Raw genomic sequence first — 23,787 nt, 5'->3', positions numbered from 1 at the left:
TTTTTGTCCACCATGCTTGTTATGGCAGGAGGAGTTTGTACGCTGTATTTTGGTGCACTATATTTAGCACACAATATTTTCTGTGGCAGAAGTAGTACATTAGCTAATAGAGTTGGTACACTAATGGAGGGATGAGTTTTGTTTTGATTGTGGGATGAGTGATGAATCGATGACGGATGGAGGGAAGAATTTGGTTTGATTCCGTCCCTCCATCAAAACCAACTCATCCCTTTATTTGTAACCTCTGTACAAAGAAAAACATACCTCCCTCCCCTCTACCCTCATCCCTAAATCAAAACGAACTAATCCCTCCATTAAAGATAATTTCTTAAACCACATTGGCCTGCCATAACATAAAGAAAGAAAAGAGGCGGCTATTCTTTCGAAATATTCGCTTTCTGTGTTTCTTCAGTATTTTCGTTTGGCCTGTAAAAACCCTGTTTTTGATCATCTTCTTTCTTTTTATGTTATCCCTCTATCCGCTATCCTTCAATAAAACCTCATCCCTCTATCCGCTATCCTTCAATAAAACCTCATCCCTCCGTCCCGTACCCCTTCATCAAAACAAACTTATTCTTCCATCACGACAAACTCATCCTTCCATGCATAGCCTAATCCCTCATCGAAACAAATTAAGCCTTCCATCTCTCATCCCTCTGTCAAATAGATGAATCCTTTGTGCTGATGGAGGAATGATGCATGGATGAATTAGTTTTTTTTTATTGGCGGAAGAGGGATGGAAAGGTGATGGATGGGGGCTAGGGGATGAGTTTGTTTTGACAGAGGAATAACGGATGGGGGAAAGAATTTATTTTGATGGAGGAATGACAGATGGAAGGAAGAGTTTGTTTTAGTAAAGGGATTAGTTTGTGTTGATCCTAGGATGAAGGGATATGCATGTTTTGATGGATGCATGATTTTGTTTCAAAGCAGGGATGAGTTTGTTTCGATGGAGGGATGGCGGATAGAAGAACGAGTTTTCTTTGATGGAGGGATGAGTCTGTTTTCATGGAGGGATGACCGATGGAGGAAGGAGTTTGTTTGAGAAGATTGACTGAGAGGATTAGGGATTAGTTTGTTTTGATAGACGGATGAGTTTATTTTGATGGAGGGATGAGGGATGGAATTGCCTTTTTTTGAAGACCACTGACCTGTGACAATTTTCACGTAACGCTTACTCACAGTATTCCAACCTTTTCTTTTGTGTCATTAGTTAAATATCTATTAACTGTAATGGGATCAATTGGTTTAGGCACATAACTAGCAATTTCCAACCATCACTAAAGGTCCTGTATAGCATCAGATATCATGTCTAATTCGGCTGAAAAATCACCATGTATGTTTTTTAATGCTTATGTTTTCAAATAGCCTGTCTCCCGACAAAAAAAACGCCTTACATCTACTGCTGACCACCAGGGAAGACTGGAATAAGGATTTATTGCGTTCAAGCCAATTCCAGAATTGTTAAGAAGTTTTCAGAAAACTGCTTAGGTGCTCAATCCTGAGCTTTTTAAATTGTTGTCTACGGAGGTGCATTTAATATAGCTCCAAAATTTATATCCATTGACATGATTTTAGAACAATTTTCTGAGATTAAATCACAAATCCAAGATCTGATAGTGGTTATATTTTGTAGTAGATATTATTTTAACAATAACATCTTCAATTGACAGAATTGGTTCGTCTAAAGCCTCATTTGTTTTGGAATATTTTTCCTTCATAGCTGCTTTCCGGATAGTAAGGAAAGGGGTCAGAGAGTCTTTGTGTAGCAGAGCTGGTACCTTGAACCTTAAAAGGCTCATGGTTCTAATAGGCCTAAATCTTCCAGGTACAATTGGAGAAGATCATTTGCACTAAACCTACATAATCGATGATGAGTTAGTGACAGCTCTCCACTTATTCTGGAAACAGCAGTAATCAACACTTAAGCTTCAAAATTTAACAGTTTAACGAACAGAGAAAGGAGTTCAGGAGATGGTGATTAACACATATTTCCAATAGTCATAGTTTACTGTGTAAAAAAAAATCGTCACACAAAAGTGAAACTTCGGTTTAAAGTGATTAAGAGACAGGGAAGACCAATTAACTGAAAAACCTCTCCATGTGAAAATAAAAAGTACCCACTGGCCATCCATTACCTTTGGCTGCTTTTTTTATAAAGGCTAAACTATTTAAGTATCTAGTTTTATTTCTAAATGCACATTTAGTAGAAATAACCAAACATCGAAGTCGTGGAGGCGGGGTGGGAAAGGCTTAGAATTGTGTTAAGGAACAAACACACTACCATAATTTGTCTTTGAATCATGTTTTTTTTTCTTTTTATACACTCAATGGTGTGCACTGTTTACCACAGAAAATGTCATCGAATGATATGTTACGGTTAGCCATGTTGGATAACCGAGCCCGAAATTGTTGCTCTTTAATTTTAAGTTTTTCCAGAAATTTTAGAGTAAATATAGTTTCTGATATGTCTTAACAAACAAAAATAATTGTTCTTTTTTAAAAAAAATCAGACATGTTTTGTAGCTCTTGAATTTCCGAAGAAATTTATTCTTGAGGGTCAAAATCCAATTGCAGGTGACATTCCACGTCTGAGTCAACCAGACATTTAACTTGCAGAGGCGAAATAAAACAGTTTGTACTTTGTATGATAAGTCTATTTGGAACATATATCATATCAGTAAACCCCACATCTAAGGCATCACAGTTGACACTTTTGTTCAAGTATATTACAGGTATTGTTGTTCAACAATTTGACGCAGAACCACAGCTGCATCACTATAACCACAAGAGACCCAAATTTAGGGAGTCCTAACTATTATTCAAAAGGAAGAGTCAGGCATCTTGAATTTTGGGAGTCAGGGTTGGAGCCATATTTATAAAATAGAAAAAGGTGGACGAAAAAAAGTATTTTTCACGGCGTGAAACTCAGCATCTTGGATTTAGCGACTCCACAGTTTTGGTGTCAAACCTGCCGAGTAGAGCTTTAAATTTTTTAACGGAGCAGTTTCAAATATTTCTGCGGTACGTTCAGAATCTCCAAGGACATTGAAAGTTGTTGGTTTCAAACCTTAAGTTATAACAGAAATAGCAGATCCATTTTATTGCTAATTTCGCTGGAAAAATGATTATAAAATACAAAATATTCAATTAATCCTCGTCAAGATCTTCTTCTCAATTTAAAACTCATCTTGAAATCGACGCATTGTCTTCTCTTGCTCGGACAGATCTTTTTGGACTTTCTTTCGCATATAGAAAATCGGACAGTCTCGGCTGAAAATAAAGGCAAGATAGCACGGTTAATTGCAAAGAGAAATATCGTAATATTGTGATATATAAGGAGTTCAACATGATAATAATGACTGAATGACGCTAATAGTACGTTTGTATTCTTCCAAGTATTGATGAGCAAATTTAAATTTCAAAACGTTGGAAAGAAGGGGTGGGGATTCAAAATTTTGCTTGAAAACAGGGATAGGAAACGGTATCACTAGCTGGAGTCAACGGCCATATTTATTTGAGTGGTTCAAGCCAAATTTACTGAAAGCCTAAAATCTTGATTACTAGTTTAGTTTAGAGTTGGAAGTTTCAGTTTCACTCGGCTGTGCATTAAAAAATACAATCTTCAAGTCCAAGCGCTTAGATTTTTTTTTTAAAATTAGAACTCCTTTAAAATCTGCCCTTTGAGACCCATCTTCCATTAGGATAGTCTCTGTATATTCCATGTTCTAAAAGTCCCTAGTCAAAACATGTCTCAAAGTCATAATACCATTTGAAGACGCACCTCATAGTGCGAAGGAGCTTGGACCTCTCTCTATTTTTATCTTCAATACACGAGATATTACACTTTAGCTTGTTGTGCAACCATGTCCCAAGATCTTAAAGGCCATCTATAAGCTCAACATGAACACCCACGCTCTGATGCATTTTCAGCTATATTTGGACCTATACATCAGGGACGTACATCAGTATCTCATCCCCAGCTTCCTTGTCAAACAGTTCGTGGTAACGAACTGTAGTAAGGAGCGACCCGGCTCAATAGTAAACGAAACTCTAAATAACAAAATTCTGATGCTAAAATTTACATCAAAAGAATCGGATTTTCATGCTGATTTTAAATAAATAAGTTTCATCAAATTTGGTATTTGTCATCAAAAGTTACGAGCCTGAGAAAATTTGTCTTATTTTAGAAAATAGGGGAAAACACCCCCTAAAAGTCACAGAATCTTAACGAAAATCACACCATCGCATTCGGCGTATCAGAGAACCCTATAGCAAAATTTTCAAGCTCCTATCTACAAAAATGTGGAATTTCGTATTTTTTTGCAAGAAGACAAATCACGAGTGCGTGTTTATTTGTTTTTTTTTTTGTTTTTTTTCTCAGGGGTCATCGTATCGACCAAGTGATCCTAGAATGTTGCAAGAGGGCTCATTCTAACGGAAATGAAAAGTTCTAGTGCCCTTTTTAAGTGACCAAAAAAATTTTAGGGCACCAAGGCCCCCAGCCACGCTCATTTTTCTCCAAAGTCAACAGATCAAAATTTTGAGATAGCCATTTTGTTCCGCATAGTCAAAAACCATAATAACTATGTCTTTGGGAATGACTTACTCCCCCACAGTCCCTGGGGGAGGGGCTGCAAGTTACAAACTTCGACCAGTGTTTACATATAATAATGGTTATTGGGAAGTGTACAGTCGTTTTCAGGGGATTTTTTTTGGTTTTGGGGGTGGGGTTGAGGGGAGGGGGCTATGTGGGAGGAGCTTTCCTTGGAGAAATAAGTCTTGGGGGAAGAAAAATTCAATGAAAAGGGCGCAGGATTTTCTAATATTACTATAAAAAACAATGAAAAAATAAACATGGAAAAGTTTTTTCAATTGAAAGTAAGGAGTAGCATTGAAACTTAAAACGAACAGAGATTATTACGCATATGAGGGGTTCTAAAAATACTTTAGCATAAAGAGCGAGGTATTTAGGAGGAGATAAATGCCTCACTCTTTATGCTATAGTATTTTTAGTAATTTCAACTATTTATTCTACGGCCTTTCTGATTCAGGGGTCATTCTTACAGAATCGGCACAAAACTTACGATTTAGTGTAAAGAGCGAGGTATTAACGAGGGTACAAACCCCCTCATATACATAATAAAAATTTAAGAATATGAAAGTTTGTTACGTAAGTTAATTCTTAAGTTACGTATATTTTTTACTAATAAAAAAATTCGTCAAAAAATAAAATTTATAGTTGCCTTTTTGTGTAACCGAAAAATTGCATGGCAACTAGGCCTCCTCCCCATCCCTTATTTCTCAAAATCGTCTGATCAGAACTAAGAGAAAGCCATTTAGCCAAAAAAGGAATTAAAATGTAAATTTCATTTTAATAATTTATGTGTGGAGAGCCAAAATCAAACATGCATTAATTCAAAAACGTTCAGAAATTACATTAAAAAAACAAGTTTTTCTAACTGAAAGTAAGGAGCGACATTAAAACTTAAAACGAACAGAAATTACTCCGTATATGAAATGGGTTGTCCCCTCCGCAATCCTTCGCTCTTTACGCTAAGGTTTGACTCTTTACCACAATTCTGCTTTTTAAAACAATTAAAAGCTTTAGCATAAAGAGCGAGGGATTGCGGAGGGGACAACCCATTTCATATACGGAGTAATTTCTGTTAGTTTTAAGTTTTAATGTCGCTCCTTATTTTCAGTTAGAAAAACTTGTTTTTTTAATGTAATATACCACAAGATTGTATCATTAATCTTTGACAAGTAACTAAACTTTAAAGACATGTGTTTTGCTTTCGACCTAACCTGCCAAAGGTACCAAAAGCAGTGAAGTGAGAGAAGCACATGGTCAGTAAAAGAAATCCAGCTTCTGAAAGGAACACATTATAAAGGATAGTTTATAGCTAACAGTACGTCATAACGAGCACCTGCACTCGTAATAATTCATCTCTGTCAAAATAATTGTGCTACTGGATATTTTTATGTGGCGATAAACAAAAGAAAGACACGTGTCACTAAGCCTCACTAACTCGTTATAGCGTCAGAAAAAAATTACAGGGAGCAATAAAATGTGACAAACATTACCATGATGACGTCCAAAAGTAATGGAAAAATATCAAATATTTGTAGACCCTCATTTAGGGCTATTAACAAGTATTCGACAAAAGTCCCAGAACCTGATGGCATTATCGATCAATCAAATGGCATTAACTCAATTGATACTAACATTAAAAGTAAATTCTGTATCTTATTTCCCTAAACGGCATTAAAACGTATATTACCTGTGATTTCTACTATATATATATATATATATATATATATATATATATATATATATATATATATATATATATATATATACTAGCTGTTGGGGTGGCGCTTCGCGCCACCCCAACACCTAGTTGGTGGGAGCGCTTCGCGCCCCCCCCAAGCCCCCCCGCGCGCGTAAGTCGTTACGCGCCATATTAGTTACGCGCCATTGTAGTTGTGTCCCTATGTCCCACCTGTGAATATAGATAGATATATGTCGTCATTTATATATCTCCGTGTGCCCCCCGGTGTCCCGGTCGTCATTTATATTCCATGTGTTCCGGTCGTCATTTATGTCCCGGTGTCCCAGTCTGTGAATTCTCTTTGAGGGTCCCGGGCGTCATTGATATTCCTTGTGTCCCGGTGTCCCGGTCGTCATTCGTGTCCCGGTGTCCCAGTCTGTATATACATTCGTTTTTGAATTGGTCTTTTTTTTAGGTTTTAGTTTTCTGCCTTTTTTTTTAGTTTTTTTTTAGTTATAACTCATGATTCTAATGATTGCCCTTGAGCTTTGTTGATGGTGATTGCTAATCGAACATTCTCTGTGTCCCCATCGTCATTTATATATCCCCCTGCGCCCCCCGGCGTCCCCGTTGTAGTTGTGTCCCTGTGTCCCGGTCGTCATTTATATTCCCTGTGTCCCGGTCGTCATTTGTATTCCGGTGTCCCAGTCTGTATATACATTCGTTTTTGAAATGGTAAATGATGAAATAAATTTTTGTATTTTTCCCCTTTTTTTCTTTTTAGTTTTTTTTTGGTTTTTACATTTTTTTAGTTTTTTTTTCTTTTTTCTTTTTAGTTTTTTTTTTATTTTTATTTTTCTAGTTTTGTTTTTCTCCTTTATTTTTCTTTTTGTTTCCTTTTTTTAGTTTTTTTTATTTTTTAGTTTTTTTAGTTTTTTAGCTTTTTTAGTTTTTTTATTAGTTTTTAGTTTGTTTTTTTCTTTTTAGTTTTTTTGTAGTTTTTACCTTTTTTTTTTAGTTTTTTTTTACTTATGTCCTGGTCGTCATTTATACTCCCTGTGTCCCGGTCGTCATTTGTGATGGTTTGTTGACGGTGTTTTGTTGATGGTGATTGCTAATTGAACATTCCTTGTGTCCCGGTCGCTTTCTCTTTGAGTGTCCCGGTCGTCATTTATATTCCCTATGTGCCGGTGTCCTGGTCGTCATTTGTGTCCCAATGTAATTTCGTAATTTCGTCAGTCGAAAACATGACGTCAGCCGACACAGAAACATGACGTCACCTGATCCACAGATCCACAGACAGACAACTTATTTTTATATATATAGATATATATATATATATATATATATATATATATATATATATATATATATATATATATATATATATATATATATAAGCCAAAAGTTACCCGTCCAAATAATGGGGCAACTCTCATTGTAAAAAAAAACAAAAACAAGTAATAACAAATAAGAACAACAAATAATAACAAATAAATAACGAACAATAGTATTGAGATGAAACAAACCTGGTGCAAAGAATATCTTCGTGTAAACTTCCTTGACAGCGTTGACATTGAGTCCAGAGTTTAGAGAATTTTTCTTCAAGTGCATTCATTTGACTAATTTGTTTTTGGTAGATTTCAGATTCTTTTGGTTCACAGTAATTGCAGACAGCCTTAGATTCATCTTTGAGTAATGCCTTGCAGCCGATGCAAGAAGCTTTTCTGGAAACAAAACTTGAAAGAGCTCCAACTTTTGAAGTAGCCACTGACTTGGTTCGAGTATGATCACCCCCTAAAAAGAAAAAAAAACTGTAAATTATTGCCAAAAATGATTGCTGTTTAATTATTATTGATTTTTGACATTGTATTTTATGCTTTACCAATGATGAATTGTTGGGAATGCTGTCACAACATGATTCAAACCCAAACCATTGGTACTGAAATTAAATCAGACCTTAATAAGAGTATAGTTTCTAATAAAAGAAAAAACAGCTAATATCTTAGCTAGATTCAAGTGCAGCACTTGCTAATTTTATAACTCAATTGAAATAACATCAAAACAGGAATCTTACGCATTATTTCAACCTAGAGCGAATCTTAACTAAAGGACATTTGCTTCGATGCGAAAATCGAGGGTCACTTTAGTTTAGTATTTTATATTCAAAAGCCTTCCAGTAGCCACATGCACTTCCTTGCCCAGGCAAACGGCACTTGAAAAAAGAACCAAGAACCACGTGCACTGTCTTACCCAGGCAAACAGCACTTGAAAAAACGGCCATGAACCGAAAGGTTTCGGCCGCCTAATTTAAATTCTACGTCACCTAATTTTCACTTTTTAACTCAAAATCCTTTAATTTTAGATTTGAAAGGAGCACCTTGCGAGTATGCAAAATTAATTTATAATAGAATTTACATCCTGGTTTCCTGAAACATAAAAATACAAGTTGCAATAGCTTGGCATAAAACGAAGTTTACTTTTTCCACTTAATTTGTCCCTATTTATCATGGTCAACATTTACCACAATTTAAGGTAGTTGTTCTTCTTCAAAATTCATGAGAATGGAAAGTACTCTTCATTAAATAAACCCAAGTACAAAAAAGTAACTATTTTTTAAATTATTAAGTTTTGTGACTTTTTAATGTGGAACTTTATAGGTTCCATTAAAACGATCTAAGTGAGATTTTTTTTTCTACACAGTGAACAATTATCAGCGCTTATTCAAACAGATCTTGTATATGCAACTACTAAAAATCTTGGCATTCTGACACAGTAAAAATTAACATCATTCTTTTTTTTATAATTTAAGCTCAAGAAACGGACTTTGTTAATAATACGAGACGCATCATTGTTTCCACTTTCCACACGACGTGAAATGTATCATTTGTCGTGGGAATCTTTTTTAAGATTAAAAAACATATTTCCTTTATATCTCAGTAACAGATCAGTTAGTAAAACATACTCATAACATATTTTAGATTCTAGAGCCATTTGGCGTTGAGTCAAAATACGATTTCTGTGAATTCAATCAGAGCTCACCAAAACATATGGTAAAAGCTAAATTTTTACTAAATTGCCCAAAATTGGAAGATTCACATATGAATGAAATCAGTTGACACTCATTAAGTCAATCATTTGTTGTCATTTATAGTCCCGCCGCGACTGATCCTTTCTCGCACGGAAAATCACGTGTATTGTTTTGCCTGCAATTATTAATTGCTGTTGGCGGGTCGAAATACTAAGGATTCGGGGTTTTGATACTCTATGGTATCAAATATATGTAGTATATGTAAGGTATCAAAAATATATAGTATACTCTATACTATATATACTATACGGTATCTAAGCATTTGAGGTTTCGATACTCTATCAAGGATGCAGCAATGAGGGTGAAGACTGACAGGACGTATGTATATCGTGCATACCATCCCATATGTGATCACGCTATTCATCCTTTCATATTTCGAGGGAGCTTCATTTAATTCACCCAAATGCCTTTATACGATAGGTAATATGGTGATCAATAAGATTTTAATCTTACCCAGCAACACATAACTGAGAGGCTTTCTGTTTTTTTGTTAGTTTTTGTTTGTAATTTGAACTTTTTCATAGTACCAATAGCGATTCAAGAAAAACTAAACTTCTCAGGTCAAAATCGACCAATATAATTTTTCAAAGGCTGGTATACAAAATTTAACTACAACTGTACTAAATCTCTTAAGTGATTGTAGACAAGCGATTTTTACTAATTGTTGTCAATCATATCGATGTCATAGGCTAATTCAATAGAGAAAATAAGCATTATTTATTTTTACAGTAAAATTTGCAAAACAGTGCATTGCTTGATGATATGACACTAGTCTAGGCAATTAGACAATTTCTAGCTGTATGGGTAATAAGCCCATACAATGTTTAAAACATGTTCAAATGAAACAAAAGAGCAAGAGTAAAATTTTAGATGCGGGAATCCATCTCCCACTTGAAAGTGGGAGGGGAGAGTATCCATTGGAATGAGTCCTCTCCCAATATTCCACGATTATTTATCTAAAACAATGATTTCTAGAGAAAGAAGAAGAGTGAGAGAAAAAAAAAAGGTTTTAGTTTCTACAAGGGTCGCCTTTTATCCAACATACAAAGAGGGTTGAGATTCAGGAGTGTTTAAACTTAAGTTTCAGTTTATAATAGATATATATCATACTTTCAACGGAACACAATATAAACTCTAGCACAAAGAGTGGGGTATAAGGAGAGCAGCATCAGATTTTGCAAACAAGATAATTTTGTTTCTTTTGAGCTTTAACGTCGCTGTTGGTGCGCCCTTAAGATTTTTTTTTTTTTTTTTTTTTTTTTATGAAAAAAAAATTATAAAGGGAGTTTATTTTGAGCTTTAACGTCGCTGTTGGTGCGCCCTTAAGATTTTTTTTTTTAATAATTTTGTTTTTCCAAAATGCAATACTTACATTTTCCAGTGGCGCGGCGGATTTAATGAAAAATATTGCCCCCCGGAGGGGGGGGGAGTCTCCCTCTCCATTCGCCCTTCTGGAGGTATGCAAACGAAATTAATTTTTCATTTCATACTAAAACTATTCCTGCAATATCAGGGAAGCTATTCACCCCTTCGTATCCATATTACAGGCGTTGTTGTATTTTTATTTGTGCTGAACGGCAAAATACAAATGCATCATCCACAATGGATAGATTTTCCAAGGGACACTTGGAACTGAACCCCGGGTCCTCGAGCAGAGATAAATCAGCCCCACCATAGGTCTTTGCACGCTTAGTCCAAATATATCTCCCTAATTAAGACAGGACGAAACCCCCTCCACATTGGTTTAAGAGACTTCTAAAAAAAATTTATATTGCTTAGCCCTTAGAAATGCACTTTTTGAGTCTTCAGGCATCACTAATCGCCAAATATCCATGACCTCCTCCCCCTAATAGATAGTGGGCAACAACACACTTCCGTATAATTACTAGCAGTACTGCAGATGCATTCTATATAATAATCGTCTATTTTGTTTGGACGTAATATATGTCTAAGGACAAATGTGTCACTGGGTAAACTGGGTAAGCTGTGTATACATCATTTCAATAATTCTCAAGCGATTGGCCATTTCAGAATTTTCGCTCGATTGCATTTTGGAATTTTGGCCCAAAGATGCCCAAAGAATGAATAATATTCTAAGACCAGTAGATGAATACTATAAATCCTGAAAAAATCAACCACAAATATATACGCTTTCTGTTCAGTTTTACCTTACAATTTTTATCAAGGTCACAACCCTTTTTGGAAGTGTTTCCTTTCCTTCTACAATTAATAATAAATTAATAAATTTTGAATGCTAATACCTTTTGCAGGGTAACTTTAAACTTTAACCATTTACATATTTGGAAACACCGTAAAATTAAGATTCTTTTTATTTCGTTTCTTTTTGTTTCTTTTCTTAATATTTTTTATTTCGATTTCTGATTTCAAATTTTGTTTCTTAGTTTCGGTTACTACTGGCATAGGTTAGTCTTTAATAATTAAAACAAACTGTTTGATGCTTACCATCCTCAAAGGTGGTGGTAACCGTTAAAATTCTGTTGGTACCATATGGCTCTTAAATCAGGAAAAAATATTTGCAGTAGCTTCTTGCCAGAAAACATAACTAATTAATATTTTTATCAGTATGAGATTAAACTTACTAAGTAGAACAGATTCGGCTTTAGCTCCAAGAATCGGCTCGAATATCCTTAATAATGGCTTAGATAGTTGATTTTCCAGATAGTACATTGAATCAATTGGAACACTGTGCTCCAATACGTAAATAGGATCCTAAAATTAAAAACAACAATGAGCAAATGACAAACATTTACAATAGCGAACCAATTTTTTTGAAACAATTTTTATTGGCAAGCAAACGCGTTAAGAAGCACCGAAAACAACTAATAAAAGCAAGATCACAATGCAGTCATCACTGGAGAGACAGAGATGCATATACTAGTTGAAGCTAGTTTAAGAGCGAAAAAACTTACTTCAGCCTTTTGATAAGCAGGAGTCCCTTTTGCAGCAGCAATAATCACATATGGAACTCGGTCCCCTAGTTTTGGAGCTGTCCCTGGATCCCTTTTTTTCATTTTATTGGCTAACTCCACATGGGCTTGTTTAGCAGAATACTCCTTATCCGTTTTCGTTAGCTCCTTAGTAATGACTAACTGAGATATATCAACTTTGTTACACAACAAATCTGATATCTGTTGCTTCACATATTCCACTGCACCGTCTGGGTCCCTAGAAGAAACATTGCTTACAAAGAAGAATACGAAGGTATTGTGTTTCATTTATCGCGCTTCATAAGTAATCGTATTATTTACAGGTGATAATAGCACATATCGTTAATGGACAAAACAAGCTGAATTATAAATCAAAGTGATCCATATTTCACGATTTGGTTTTTCCAGTTATTAATTTAAAAAAAACTTTTTCCACAAAAGAAGATTTTCCAAGATAAGTAAAGAGCTATATCAAACAGTTCGTGGTAACGAACTGTAAGTAAGGAGCGATCTGGCTAAATAGCAGCCGACACTCTAAAAAACGAAAGTTTGATACCAATAGATACATCAAAAGAATCATATTTTTATACTGATTTCAAATACATAAGTTTCATCAAGTTTAATCTTCCCATCAAAAGTTACGAGCCTGAGAAAATTTGCCCTATTTTCGAAAAAAGGGGAAATACCCATTAAAAGTCATATTATCTTAATGAAAATCACACCATCAGATTCGGCGTATCAGAAAACCCTACTGTACAGGTTTCAAGTTCATATCTACAAAAATGTGGAATTTTGCGGTTTTTTTTTACCAAGAGAAACATAATGGATGCGTGTTTATTTGTGTTTTTTTTTTTTTTTTTTACTTTTTCTCCAGGGTGTTCGTATCGACCCTTTGGTCCTAACCTTTTTTTAAAGGACCCTTTGGACCCTTTGCTCCCCTTAACATTTCCAGAAAATTTCTCTTTTATACCCTCAGCCTTAGTAGTGGTATTTACATTATCAGAACCAGCATGCATATTGCACCTTTTGGTTGGTTTAACCTCCCCATCAACTTTCACTGAAAGTTTCAACTTAAAATTCTAAGCTGTTCCTGGGACATAGCTTTAACACCCTTTTAATGACCTGAATCTTTGAAAACTTCTGAATTTGAAAACCCTACTGTACAGGTTTCAAGTTCATGTCTGCAAAAATGTGGAATTTTGCGTTTTTTTACCAGAAGAAACATAACAGATGCGTATTTATTTGTGTTTTTTTTTTGTTACTTTTTTCCCAGGGGTGTTCGTATCGACCCTTTGGTCCTAGAATATCGTGAGACGACTCATTCAAATGGAAATTAAAAGTTCTAGTGTCCTTTTTAAGTGACCAAAAAATTGGAGGGTAACTGCCACACTCATTTTTACCCAAAGTCACCCGATCAAAATTTTGAGACAGCTTTTTTATTTAGCATAATCAAAGATCTAATAACTATGTCTTTGAGGATGACTTAATCCCCCACAGTCCCTGGGGGAAGGGCTGTAAGTTATGAGCTTTGTCCATGATTTATATATAGTATTGGTTATTATATATAGTATTGGTATTGGGAAGTATACAGACGTTTTCAGGTTTGTTTTCTAGTGGGGGGAGGGGGTTCACGGAAAGGTTACGTGGGAGGATCTTTCCGTGTAGGAAGTTTTCATGGAGGAAGGGACATTTTGCATACAAGTCCAGTGGACACTGGAACTGCCTACAACTACTTGATTTTGAATTAAAACCAGGTACTTGCAGGCGTCAAGCCATGGCTAATTGTAGAAAAAGCCAAGACAGATTGTCCGAGTGAGTGAGAGGCAAATTTGGCATAAGCCCTTTTTAGGTATAAAAATGATGTTATTTCATTTTTTTATAGATAAGTCCATGCGTCCATACGTCATTCCTAGGGCAGAACTAAGGTAGATAGTCATAAAACTAAGGGATGAAAGATTGAATTGATTTTGGGTTGACGCGTGACGGACAATGTCCACTGGACTTGCATGCAAAATCTGGGACTGAATTTGCTTGGAAATGACATGACAGATTTCCCAGCATTATTTCAAAACGATCAGAAATCAAATAAAAAAATAAGTTTTCTCAACTGAAAGTAAGGAGCAGCATTATAACTTAAAAACGAACAGAAATTATTACGTATATGAGGGGGCTCACCCCCTAGTCAATACCTCGCTGTTTACGGTAATTTTTTTTTTTAGTAATTTCAAAAGAGCTATTTATTCTAATTAAACGGCCTTTGTGATTCAAGAATCATTCTTAAAGAGTTGGAACAAAATCCCAACTTTAGTGTAAAGAGTGAGGTATTGAGTAAGGAGCGAACCCTCTCATATGAGTAATAATTTCTGTTTGTTTTAAGTTGTACCTTACTTCCAATATTTTTCAAGCATAGAACTACCATAAATCACAATCAATAATAAATGTAACCAAAAACTGAACAGAAATTACAATAAATAAACGAGTTAAACTCAAAACAAGCCGAAAATAACAGGAGTAGGAATGACGCCCCATGTACATTCTAAGTACCAGAATATAATTTACTTTTTTTTTTAATGTGTTTGTGCTGTTGCATTGGTGATTCCTCTTTTCATTATGTATATATATATATATATATATATATATATATATATATATATATATATATATATATATATATATATATATATATATATATATATATATATATATATATATATATATATATATATATATATATATATATATATATATATATATATATATATATATATATATATATATATATGAAATTCATTTATTAAAGTTAAAATGGAGAAAACATCTAAAATACATTTTGTTTCCAGTAAAGTACAAATTATGTTCTGGTCTTTAGAAGGCATGGGGGGGGGGGGCTCAATCCTACTCTTATTATTTTCTGATTGTTTTAATATGACTCGGTCACTTATTGTAGTTTCTGTTTGTGTTGTGTTTCATTTATTTATTGATGGTGATTTATGGTAGTTTTACGCTTGAAGTAACAGTAATTGGTAGTGACATCAATAACGTTCAAATTGTGCCTTTTTGGTGTAATTCATCATCCCGCCCTCACGTCCTGATTGTTTCAACATAATACATTAATTTGTTTATGAGATATTACCAATACGCTCTTTTTATAGCTTGCATGAACATTGTGTGTTTCGATTTTACCCAATGTCCCACTCAACAGTCTCTGAAAGTTCCAAATTAATACCATTAGCCTTATTAATAGTAGTGCTGATACCAATAGCAGCAGTAGTACTGCTACAACTTGTAGTATGCACATAGTAAATTTTTATTTGTTCAACATACCCTGAAAGTTTCAGCCTACTACTCTATGCTGTCCTTGAGATATTTTGGATACACCCTTTTGACCGTATGCATACACACAGCGTGTTTCAATTTAATTCGATACTCCCCTTAACATTTCCAGAAAAATTCTCTTTTATACCCTCAGCCTTAGTAGTGGTATTTATAGTATCAGAAGCAGCATGCATATAGCACCTTTTGGTTGGTTCAACCTCCCCATCAACTTTCAATGAAAGTTTCAACTTAAAATTCTAAGCTGTTCCTGGGACATAGCTTTAACACCCTTTTAATAACCTGAATCGACACCGTGGGTTTCGCTTTAGTTCAACGTTACCCTCAATATTCCCAAAAGTTTCACCGTAATACTTTTAGCTTTGATAGTAATACTAGTAGTAGTCATAGCAGCTATAACAGCAGTTGTAGCAGCAGCTGTATTGATAGTACCAGTTGCAGTAATAGTAGCAGTAGTATGGACATAATGTCATTCGGTTAGTTCAAAATCCCCCTCAACATGCACTGAAATTTTCAACTTAATACCCTAGACCATTCTTGGGATATTCCTGATACAGCCTTTTGACAACCTGCGTACACAGAGTATGTTTTGATTTGGCTAAATATCCCCCCTAACATTTCCTGTAAGTTTCATCTTCACATTCTTAAGCTCAGCAGTAGTAGTAGCAGTAGAAGTAGCAGCAGTAATACTAGCAGCAACATGCATAGAGTGCCTTTTGGTTCATTCAACATCGCTCTCAACACGCCCTGGAAGTTTCAACTAACTACTACTTTACTCTGCTCCTGAGAAATTGCTCCTACATCCTTTTGGCAACCTGAATGCCTATAGTATGTTTCCATTTAGTTCAACATCACCCTAAATATTCCCTGGAGGTTTAACCTAATACCCTTAGGCTCAGTAGAAATAGTAGTCGTAGCAGCAGTAATGGTAATAATTGTGGTGACGTACAGATAGTGCTTTTTGGTTAGTTCGACATCCCCCTAAACGTGCGTGGAAAGTTTCAACTTAATACTCCAAGCCGTTCCTAAATTTTACTTATATGCTCCTTTGACAACCTGCATGTATATAATCTGTTTTGATTTAGTTGAAAAAATTTTCCCTTAATACCATTAGCTTCACTGATAGCAATAGTCGTAGTAACAGTAGTATGCACATAATGCCTTTTAGTTATTTCAAATTCTGCCTCAACATACCTTAGATATTTCAACTTAATACTGTAGGCCGTTCCTGAGATATTGCTGGTACACCCTTTTGGCAATCTACTTGTACATTGTGTGTTTTGATTTATTTCAAAATCCCCCTAAACATTACCTGAAATCTCCCCACAACAAGCACTCTCTCAACTTCATTCTTCACGATGTTTCTAAGATATCGCTGATATGCCCTTTAGATAACATGCATGCACACAGGGTGTTTTGATTTAGCTCAACTTCCCCCACAATATTCCCTGAAATTTTTACCTTCAGACCCTTAGCCTTAGTGGTAGTAGTATTTACAGAAAGGGTTGTAGGAATATTAGTAGTAATAGTAGTATTAGCAGCAGCAGTGACAGTAGTAGCAGTAGTGGCATGCACATATTGCCTTTTGGTAAGTTGAACATCTCTATCATCGTTTCTTCAAATTCCAACTTAATACTCTAAGTCATTCCTGATGCACATCCTTTTGACAACCTGCGTGCACATAGTGAGTTCTGATTTAGTTCAACGTTCACTGAAAGCTTGACCTGAAAGCCCTTGGCCTTTTTGGACACAAAAGGTCAAACATGCCCCTCTTTCCTGGTAATAAATGCTGCATATAAACAATGGGCGAACTTACAGTCATTGCCAAAAGGGGAAAAACGATGCGTGGAAGGTTGGCAGGTAGCACTCCAATCACTTTCGACTCCTAAAAAAGCAACTAGGATTTTCAATTTCCAATCAAATGAACCCCTCCCAAAGTTACTGCGACAACTCCTTCAATATGAAGCGCCTCGATGAAAAAAATAGAAATAAAAAAACCAAAAAAATAAAACATTGCCCTTTGATTTCTACTTAGGTATCGCTATTACGCTACCTATGATACATTTAGGAGACAACGACAGAGAAGCTAGACTGAATTTACAGTACGAACAAAAATCTATTCTATAAGACAAATTTGAAATAATTATTTGATTTACATAGTTAAATAAAGAAGATTTTCTTTTCTAATGTCAATGGATGTGCATTCAGTGCAAAAAATTCAAATTTACTAAAGATGACATTTCTTTATATTTACTTCTGATCTATTCGAAATTTGTTTAATCTTTAATAATAAATATGAAACCACGTGACAAACTACGTGACTTCTTTGTAACTTGTACGGCCTGACTCGATTTAATGTTTATTTTCTTAATTAGAGTGCATATGACTTGGAGATCAACAGATATTAAATACAACTTGCTAGACCGTATAGCATAAAACTGAACTAACTTTTTTTTAATCACTACTACTTCTACTAAAAACTTACGGCAGCATCAAGCCGCTTGATGCCAACGGAGTTACGCAACCACCTCTTCCATAACAATCTATTCAAATCTTCACCCTTTACACCTTCCCAGGAAGTTCACATTTCCCTTCAACATCCTCCTTAGAGTATTTTTCCTTAGACATTCTTGCAACCTAACCAAGGACGACCTGTTTTTCGTTTAGCTCTAAACGATGTCCACTGGACTTGCATGCAAAATCTGGGACTGAATTTGCTTGGAAATCACATGCCAGATTTCCCAGCATTATTTCAAAACGATCAGAAATCTATTGGACCAAAAAGGAAAATCTTTATTTTTCTGGGGTTTACCCTATTTTACCCTCTATTTCCGCTTCTGTAAATCTCTCCTTTATCTTCCTCTTTGATAAAGTAAACCAAAGACAGTAGATAAATTCTACCTTCCAAGTATTACTGAGAAGCTGACTGGTTTATGCAAAAGGCTTTCGGAAACGGCGTATCGGCGTTTGTCGCCTCACCACGGTTTGCTCCGTTTGTTTTATCAATCTTATTTTTTTTTACTGTAATTTTTGATTAAAGTTATTGTTGATTAACGTTATTATTTAATATTATGTTTTATTTTCGTTTTTGTATAGAGTTTTTTTCTATTTATCTTTTGATGTAAGTGGGTTATAAACAAATATTGTTAATTTATGTATTGTGTCCTTGGAATTATCCATAAACGGATTTGGTACATATTTAAGCCTAATTCCATTCCCACTTGTGATTGGCAAGGATATTCATGGATTTATCGTTCAATTTGGGCTATTTTATCAACTTTGGTAATGTGAACAAATCAATACGTGATAATTCATTCTAAATCCGTACTTTACCTTTAGATGGCAGTAGCAACTAGACACTAAAGTTTATCTAGCTTAAGGTCCAGAACTAAGTTATCATTGACGATGATTACTCATTGTTTCCCAAGACAACGGGTAGCAAGAAACTATAGACAATTTTCATTACCAAAAGTACGGAATGAAGTAAAACATAGCATAAATTTTATTCAACACAGAAAAGATTAAATGCTAGTGAAGTAAGAACATTTCATAAAAGCAGTTAAATAACAAACCTTTGCATTAGAAGCTTTTGAAGGCATGTATTCAAAATAGCTGCAGCCAGAGGACAGTTGTCCCTCCTAACAGTTTCAATGCCTTTACAGTCCATTTTATCCCATTTATCAGGTTGCGTGAAATAAAGACCAGCATATCGCTTTTTGTTAATAAGCAAATATGGAAAGTAAACCTGCAATTATTGAAATGATTAATATTACTCTGGTCGCAAACACATGCGCAGCAAGGTTCACAGACCATAGGAAAGTGCAAAGAATTTGAGCTTTAATGGAATGAAAGGCTTTAGTAGGACGGCAAAACAAAAGTCGGTGCTTTTGTACCCGGGTCGGGACTCTATAAATCTAAAGTCAGGGCAGCAGCTTGCTAATTTCGGTGCCTAAGACATTTAAAGATATTCATAATTGGGGGCATCGATAGCAAACTTTAGGGCTCAGAAAACCCAACAAAGAACGATAAACAACAGGACAATATGTATGAAGGGTACCAATTGGATACTTAGTTGCAAAAACCATTTTGCTGAGAAAAATAGTCAATAATGCAGATGGAAGAAAACTGGGAACAAATATTAGATATGTACAGCCTCTAACCGTCGCTCTGCCCTTAGATCCCGCAATATCAAGTCAAAAAATAAAACATCTATGTCTTCTACAAAGCATCTGTGGTTGCTGTAATCGAACAAAACTGCAGTGCAAATTTCCCAGAGGTCCCACCTCTCAGATTGTTCATGTGAATTGGTAGGAAGAGAGAAAACTAAAAAATTTCCCTTCCCCTGGTTTTTGATCGTATATTCTATATATATATATATATATATATATATATATATATATATATATATATATATATATATATATATATATATATATATATATATATATATATATATATATATATATATTCTATATATATATATATATATGTATATTCTATATATATATATATATATATATATATATATATATATATATATACATATATTTATATATATCTATATATATATATATATATATATATATATATATATATATATATATATATATATATATATATATATATATATATATATATATATATATATATATATAATGAAAAGAGAAATCACCAATGCAACAGCACAAACACATTTAAAAAAAAATAAAAAAAAGGAAGATAGAAGGAGAAAAGGAAGACTGTTTTCCTACATTAGTGATTAATATAGATCAGAACTTGAATAAGGCCTTAACCCTACTCATCCATACAATCACATAGGTCAAACAGCATAGCCATACACAATCAGCCCTAAAGAATAATCCATGGACAGGCAGTCGTGTCGTCAATACGTATAAGTCGTCATTTACCAAACAATAAAAACAGTAAAGACAAATAATTCAGAGGCAACAGCCCAACAAAAGGGCTCATCAGGAGAATACACACTTGCCTATAGGGTTTCGGCACTTTAAATTCTCTACCCAGGCAAGTGGCGTGCTTACCATAAATTCCCCATTGTATCCCCAGTATCACCCCCAAAATACATGCCTATGAAAAAACAAGCAAATGTAGAACAGCCAAGTAACACCAAAACAAGCTTATCCTACCTTAGTTCTGGCTCTCATGGATTTAAGTTACCAATTCACAATCTATATTAAAACTAAACAATTATTCAAAATTTTTCACTATGTCAAAATTTCTCTATTAATGTAAATGTGACCTAGATAAAAATCGTGGAAATGAATGTAATATAAGACCATTTGAAACGACAATATATGCAAAATCCTCCGGAAAACCACTGTCAAAAATTAGGGATGCGCCAAACCCAGTAACAAGGAAAATCAAAATTAACCAAAGATTTCTCCAAGTATTTCAAGATAATTCTTTTGATATTTATTTAAAAGTTCGTTATAATGAAAACTAAATTTTTAAAATTGCCAAGTTAATTTATTTGCAGAAAAACCTCTTAAAATCAATTTTTGGCTTAAAATTGTACATCTACTTTTAAAATCAATATAATTTTTACAAATCCTTGCATATCTAAGTAACTGTGAGAAAAATGCCGAATATGTGATATTTGAGCGTATATTACTTTCAGGGAATGGGAAATTAATCACTTCAAAATCGAAATCATCCGCTTTATTATACATTTTAAAACTTAATTTATTATTATCAGAAATATTAATAAATTAAAAATCTAAGAAATGATCTTCTAGACCAGTGCCATGACTAGGCTCAAGAGTAAGCTCTGATGGATATATATTTTTTAGAAATATCAACGAATTCCTTACATTTTAAAACCAAAATATCATATAAATATCTTTTATTATTTGACAAAACATGTTTTAAATTATTTGGATTATTCTTATCCATCATATATTTATATTCGAGTTGACTTAAAAACAAGTCAGCTATAAATGGGCTGGCATTCCCCCCCCCCCATGGTAATTCCCACGATTTGCTTGTAAAATTACCATTAAATCTTATGTCATTATTATACAAAACAAATCCTAATAAATCAAAAATCATATCTAAGCTGTAACATCTCAAGTTAACTGTAGTCTTAAAGCAGTTTGTCCATTTAGCTTTTTATTATAAGTGTCTATTTTTAAGAAACTCTTACTAGATAAGAGGAAAGATTTCTTGATAACCGTTTTTAAATTATCTAACACTACATTAAGTGATAAATTAGTATACATTGTCGCAAAATCGAAAGACTCAATTCTTTTAGCTGAAACCATTGTTAAAGAGTCTATAACCTGCAGTGACTTATTAACACTCCAATATGGATTAAAATTCGAATTTTTTTAATATCCCATCCTATACTTGCGAAATAATCTTCTTTATATCTTCATTAAAAATAAAATCATAAAAAATCATCCCCAGGATCATTTTCGTGAATTAGGACCCCCCCCCCTCTATGAGATAAATTGTAAAAAAAAAAAATGCTAGAACAGAAACTAAATCGATTGTTGTTGCTATGGTGATGGAATTAACAAGCAAATTTCACGAAAAGTACTCACCATTTAGAAAAGACCATTTAGAATTTAGAAAAGTACTCACCAGACTTTAGATCCCAAAGAGCAACTGACCCGGGTGTCGAAGACTGGATTATTTATAGCCTTGATAAGACTAAAAAAGATATTTAAGACCTGCGGCACAAAATACTTTAGTTTTTCCTTTTCTGCAAGCGGAATGCAGAAAAAACCTTTATCTTGACACCATTCATGTGAAAGAAAACACTACTAAATTTACTTTGACTTCACACAAACAGCTGCCAAACCAAGCTCTTTCAACATTCCCACGTTCAACAGAGCTTATTTTAATAAATTACAATAACCTACTGAATAAACATAACTAATGTGCTCTATTGAATATGGTTTGAACATCAAAATCAATTTCTTGCAAAGAAAATCAGAAACGAGATCGTATAAATCCATAGAAGATTTGAAATGTCAAATTGAAATGAACTGAACTGAACCGGTTAAACAGCCCCATCCTATGAAATTCCAATGTATATACAAGCTTAGGCAAAAGATCACGACACAAGAGGACAAAGACACCACCAGAGGAGCTTCCTCCCAAGGATTATGGTTTTTACTACAGTCCCTTTCCACGTGACGGCTACTGTCAGAGAAAAAATGTTCTTGCAGGCATTATGCATCGTAAAGATACATAAGCTCGCATAAGGTCTTTATCTAGTACAGAGCTGTTAATGTTCCATGCAATTACTGAATGAGCTGCTCGTTTGCCAGCTTTGGGCTCCGGGACACTCTAGGAATTTGCAAGTATGATCCCTTTCCGTATACTGAGCACATTTTTTCGCAAGCTGGCATGAAACATCCCAAGTGTTCTTAACTCAACCACTACAGTTCAAACGTTTCGCAGGTTTCCCACAACTGTAGGCAACAGTGCAATTATTGTGGAAACAGTGCAATTATTGTAGAACTGGGGAGAGCACGTCTTGTATTCAGAAACGGGCAGACACTCATTCCCAATTATAATGGCGTTACTAATTCTCAATTGGAGTTGTTCTTTCGTTTCATGTTTTCGAATAGATACAGTCTAGGGGTGTGGCTGGGCGAGAAATAATGTTCGCAAGGCTATATTTAGCATAAGCATGAATTTTCACGTAAAATTAACTACGTTCACGTTCAAGTGTTTCGGTAGTTCAACCAGGGACCGTTGACAACTGATCAGGTTCAAGCATAACATAGCAAGACAATAGCACTCTTTCTCATCAGATATATTAAACACCCTAATGATGTCAACGCGTTATTCCTGTGTTTTTACACTTCAGTAGGCCAAGTAGACACAGCTCCAGGGCACAGCATTTTCTTATCCTCCATAATTTCTTTATGCTTGAATAAATCACACAATTGTCATAATCGTATCTACAGTGCATCCCGTTTTCATGGCTCGCGGGATAAAATTCTTTATAGGATTCAGCGCAAGCTTTTCGGTTGCAATTTCAAAACAGTATATTCAAGTGAATGACCATAGGGTAGATCGATGGGCGTTTCTAGAATAGTCGTCAATGACAATCCCCGAGGAGCAAGCAAAGATTGAAGCCGCCCAGTAAAAGGTCATACCAAACCACGGT

The 23,787-nt window shown here is 34.6% G+C and overlaps 1 protein-coding gene across 2 annotated transcripts in view; it reads right to left on the bottom strand.

The window, feature by feature from the left end:
• Positions 1-3,088: 3,088 nt before the first annotated feature.
• Positions 3,089-23,787, bottom strand: part of LOC136032112 (DNA polymerase delta catalytic subunit-like) — a 77,583-nt gene continuing 56,884 nt past the window's right edge. For both annotated transcript variants that reach the window (XM_065712276.1, XM_065712275.1), the window contains exons 16-20: positions 19,220-19,392; positions 12,297-12,552; positions 11,967-12,096; positions 7,805-8,072; positions 3,089-3,273 (exon numbers count right to left, since the gene is read on the bottom strand). In XM_065712276.1, the coding sequence (XP_065568348.1) occupies positions 3,180-3,273; positions 7,805-8,072; positions 11,967-12,096; positions 12,297-12,552; positions 19,220-19,392 (921 nt within the window). In that variant the 3' untranslated portion in view covers positions 3,089-3,179. The remainder of the gene's footprint in view (positions 3,274-7,804; positions 8,073-11,966; positions 12,097-12,296; positions 12,553-19,219; positions 19,393-23,787) is intronic.

The sequence above is a fragment of the Artemia franciscana genome, chromosome 10, assembly GCF_032884065.1.
Source record: "Artemia franciscana chromosome 10, ASM3288406v1, whole genome shotgun sequence".
In the NCBI taxonomy this organism is placed as follows: Eukaryota; Metazoa; Arthropoda; class Branchiopoda; order Anostraca; family Artemiidae; genus Artemia; species Artemia franciscana.
Note: the sequence above shows the minus strand (reverse complement) of the source record. Positions and strands in the feature narration are given on the sequence as shown.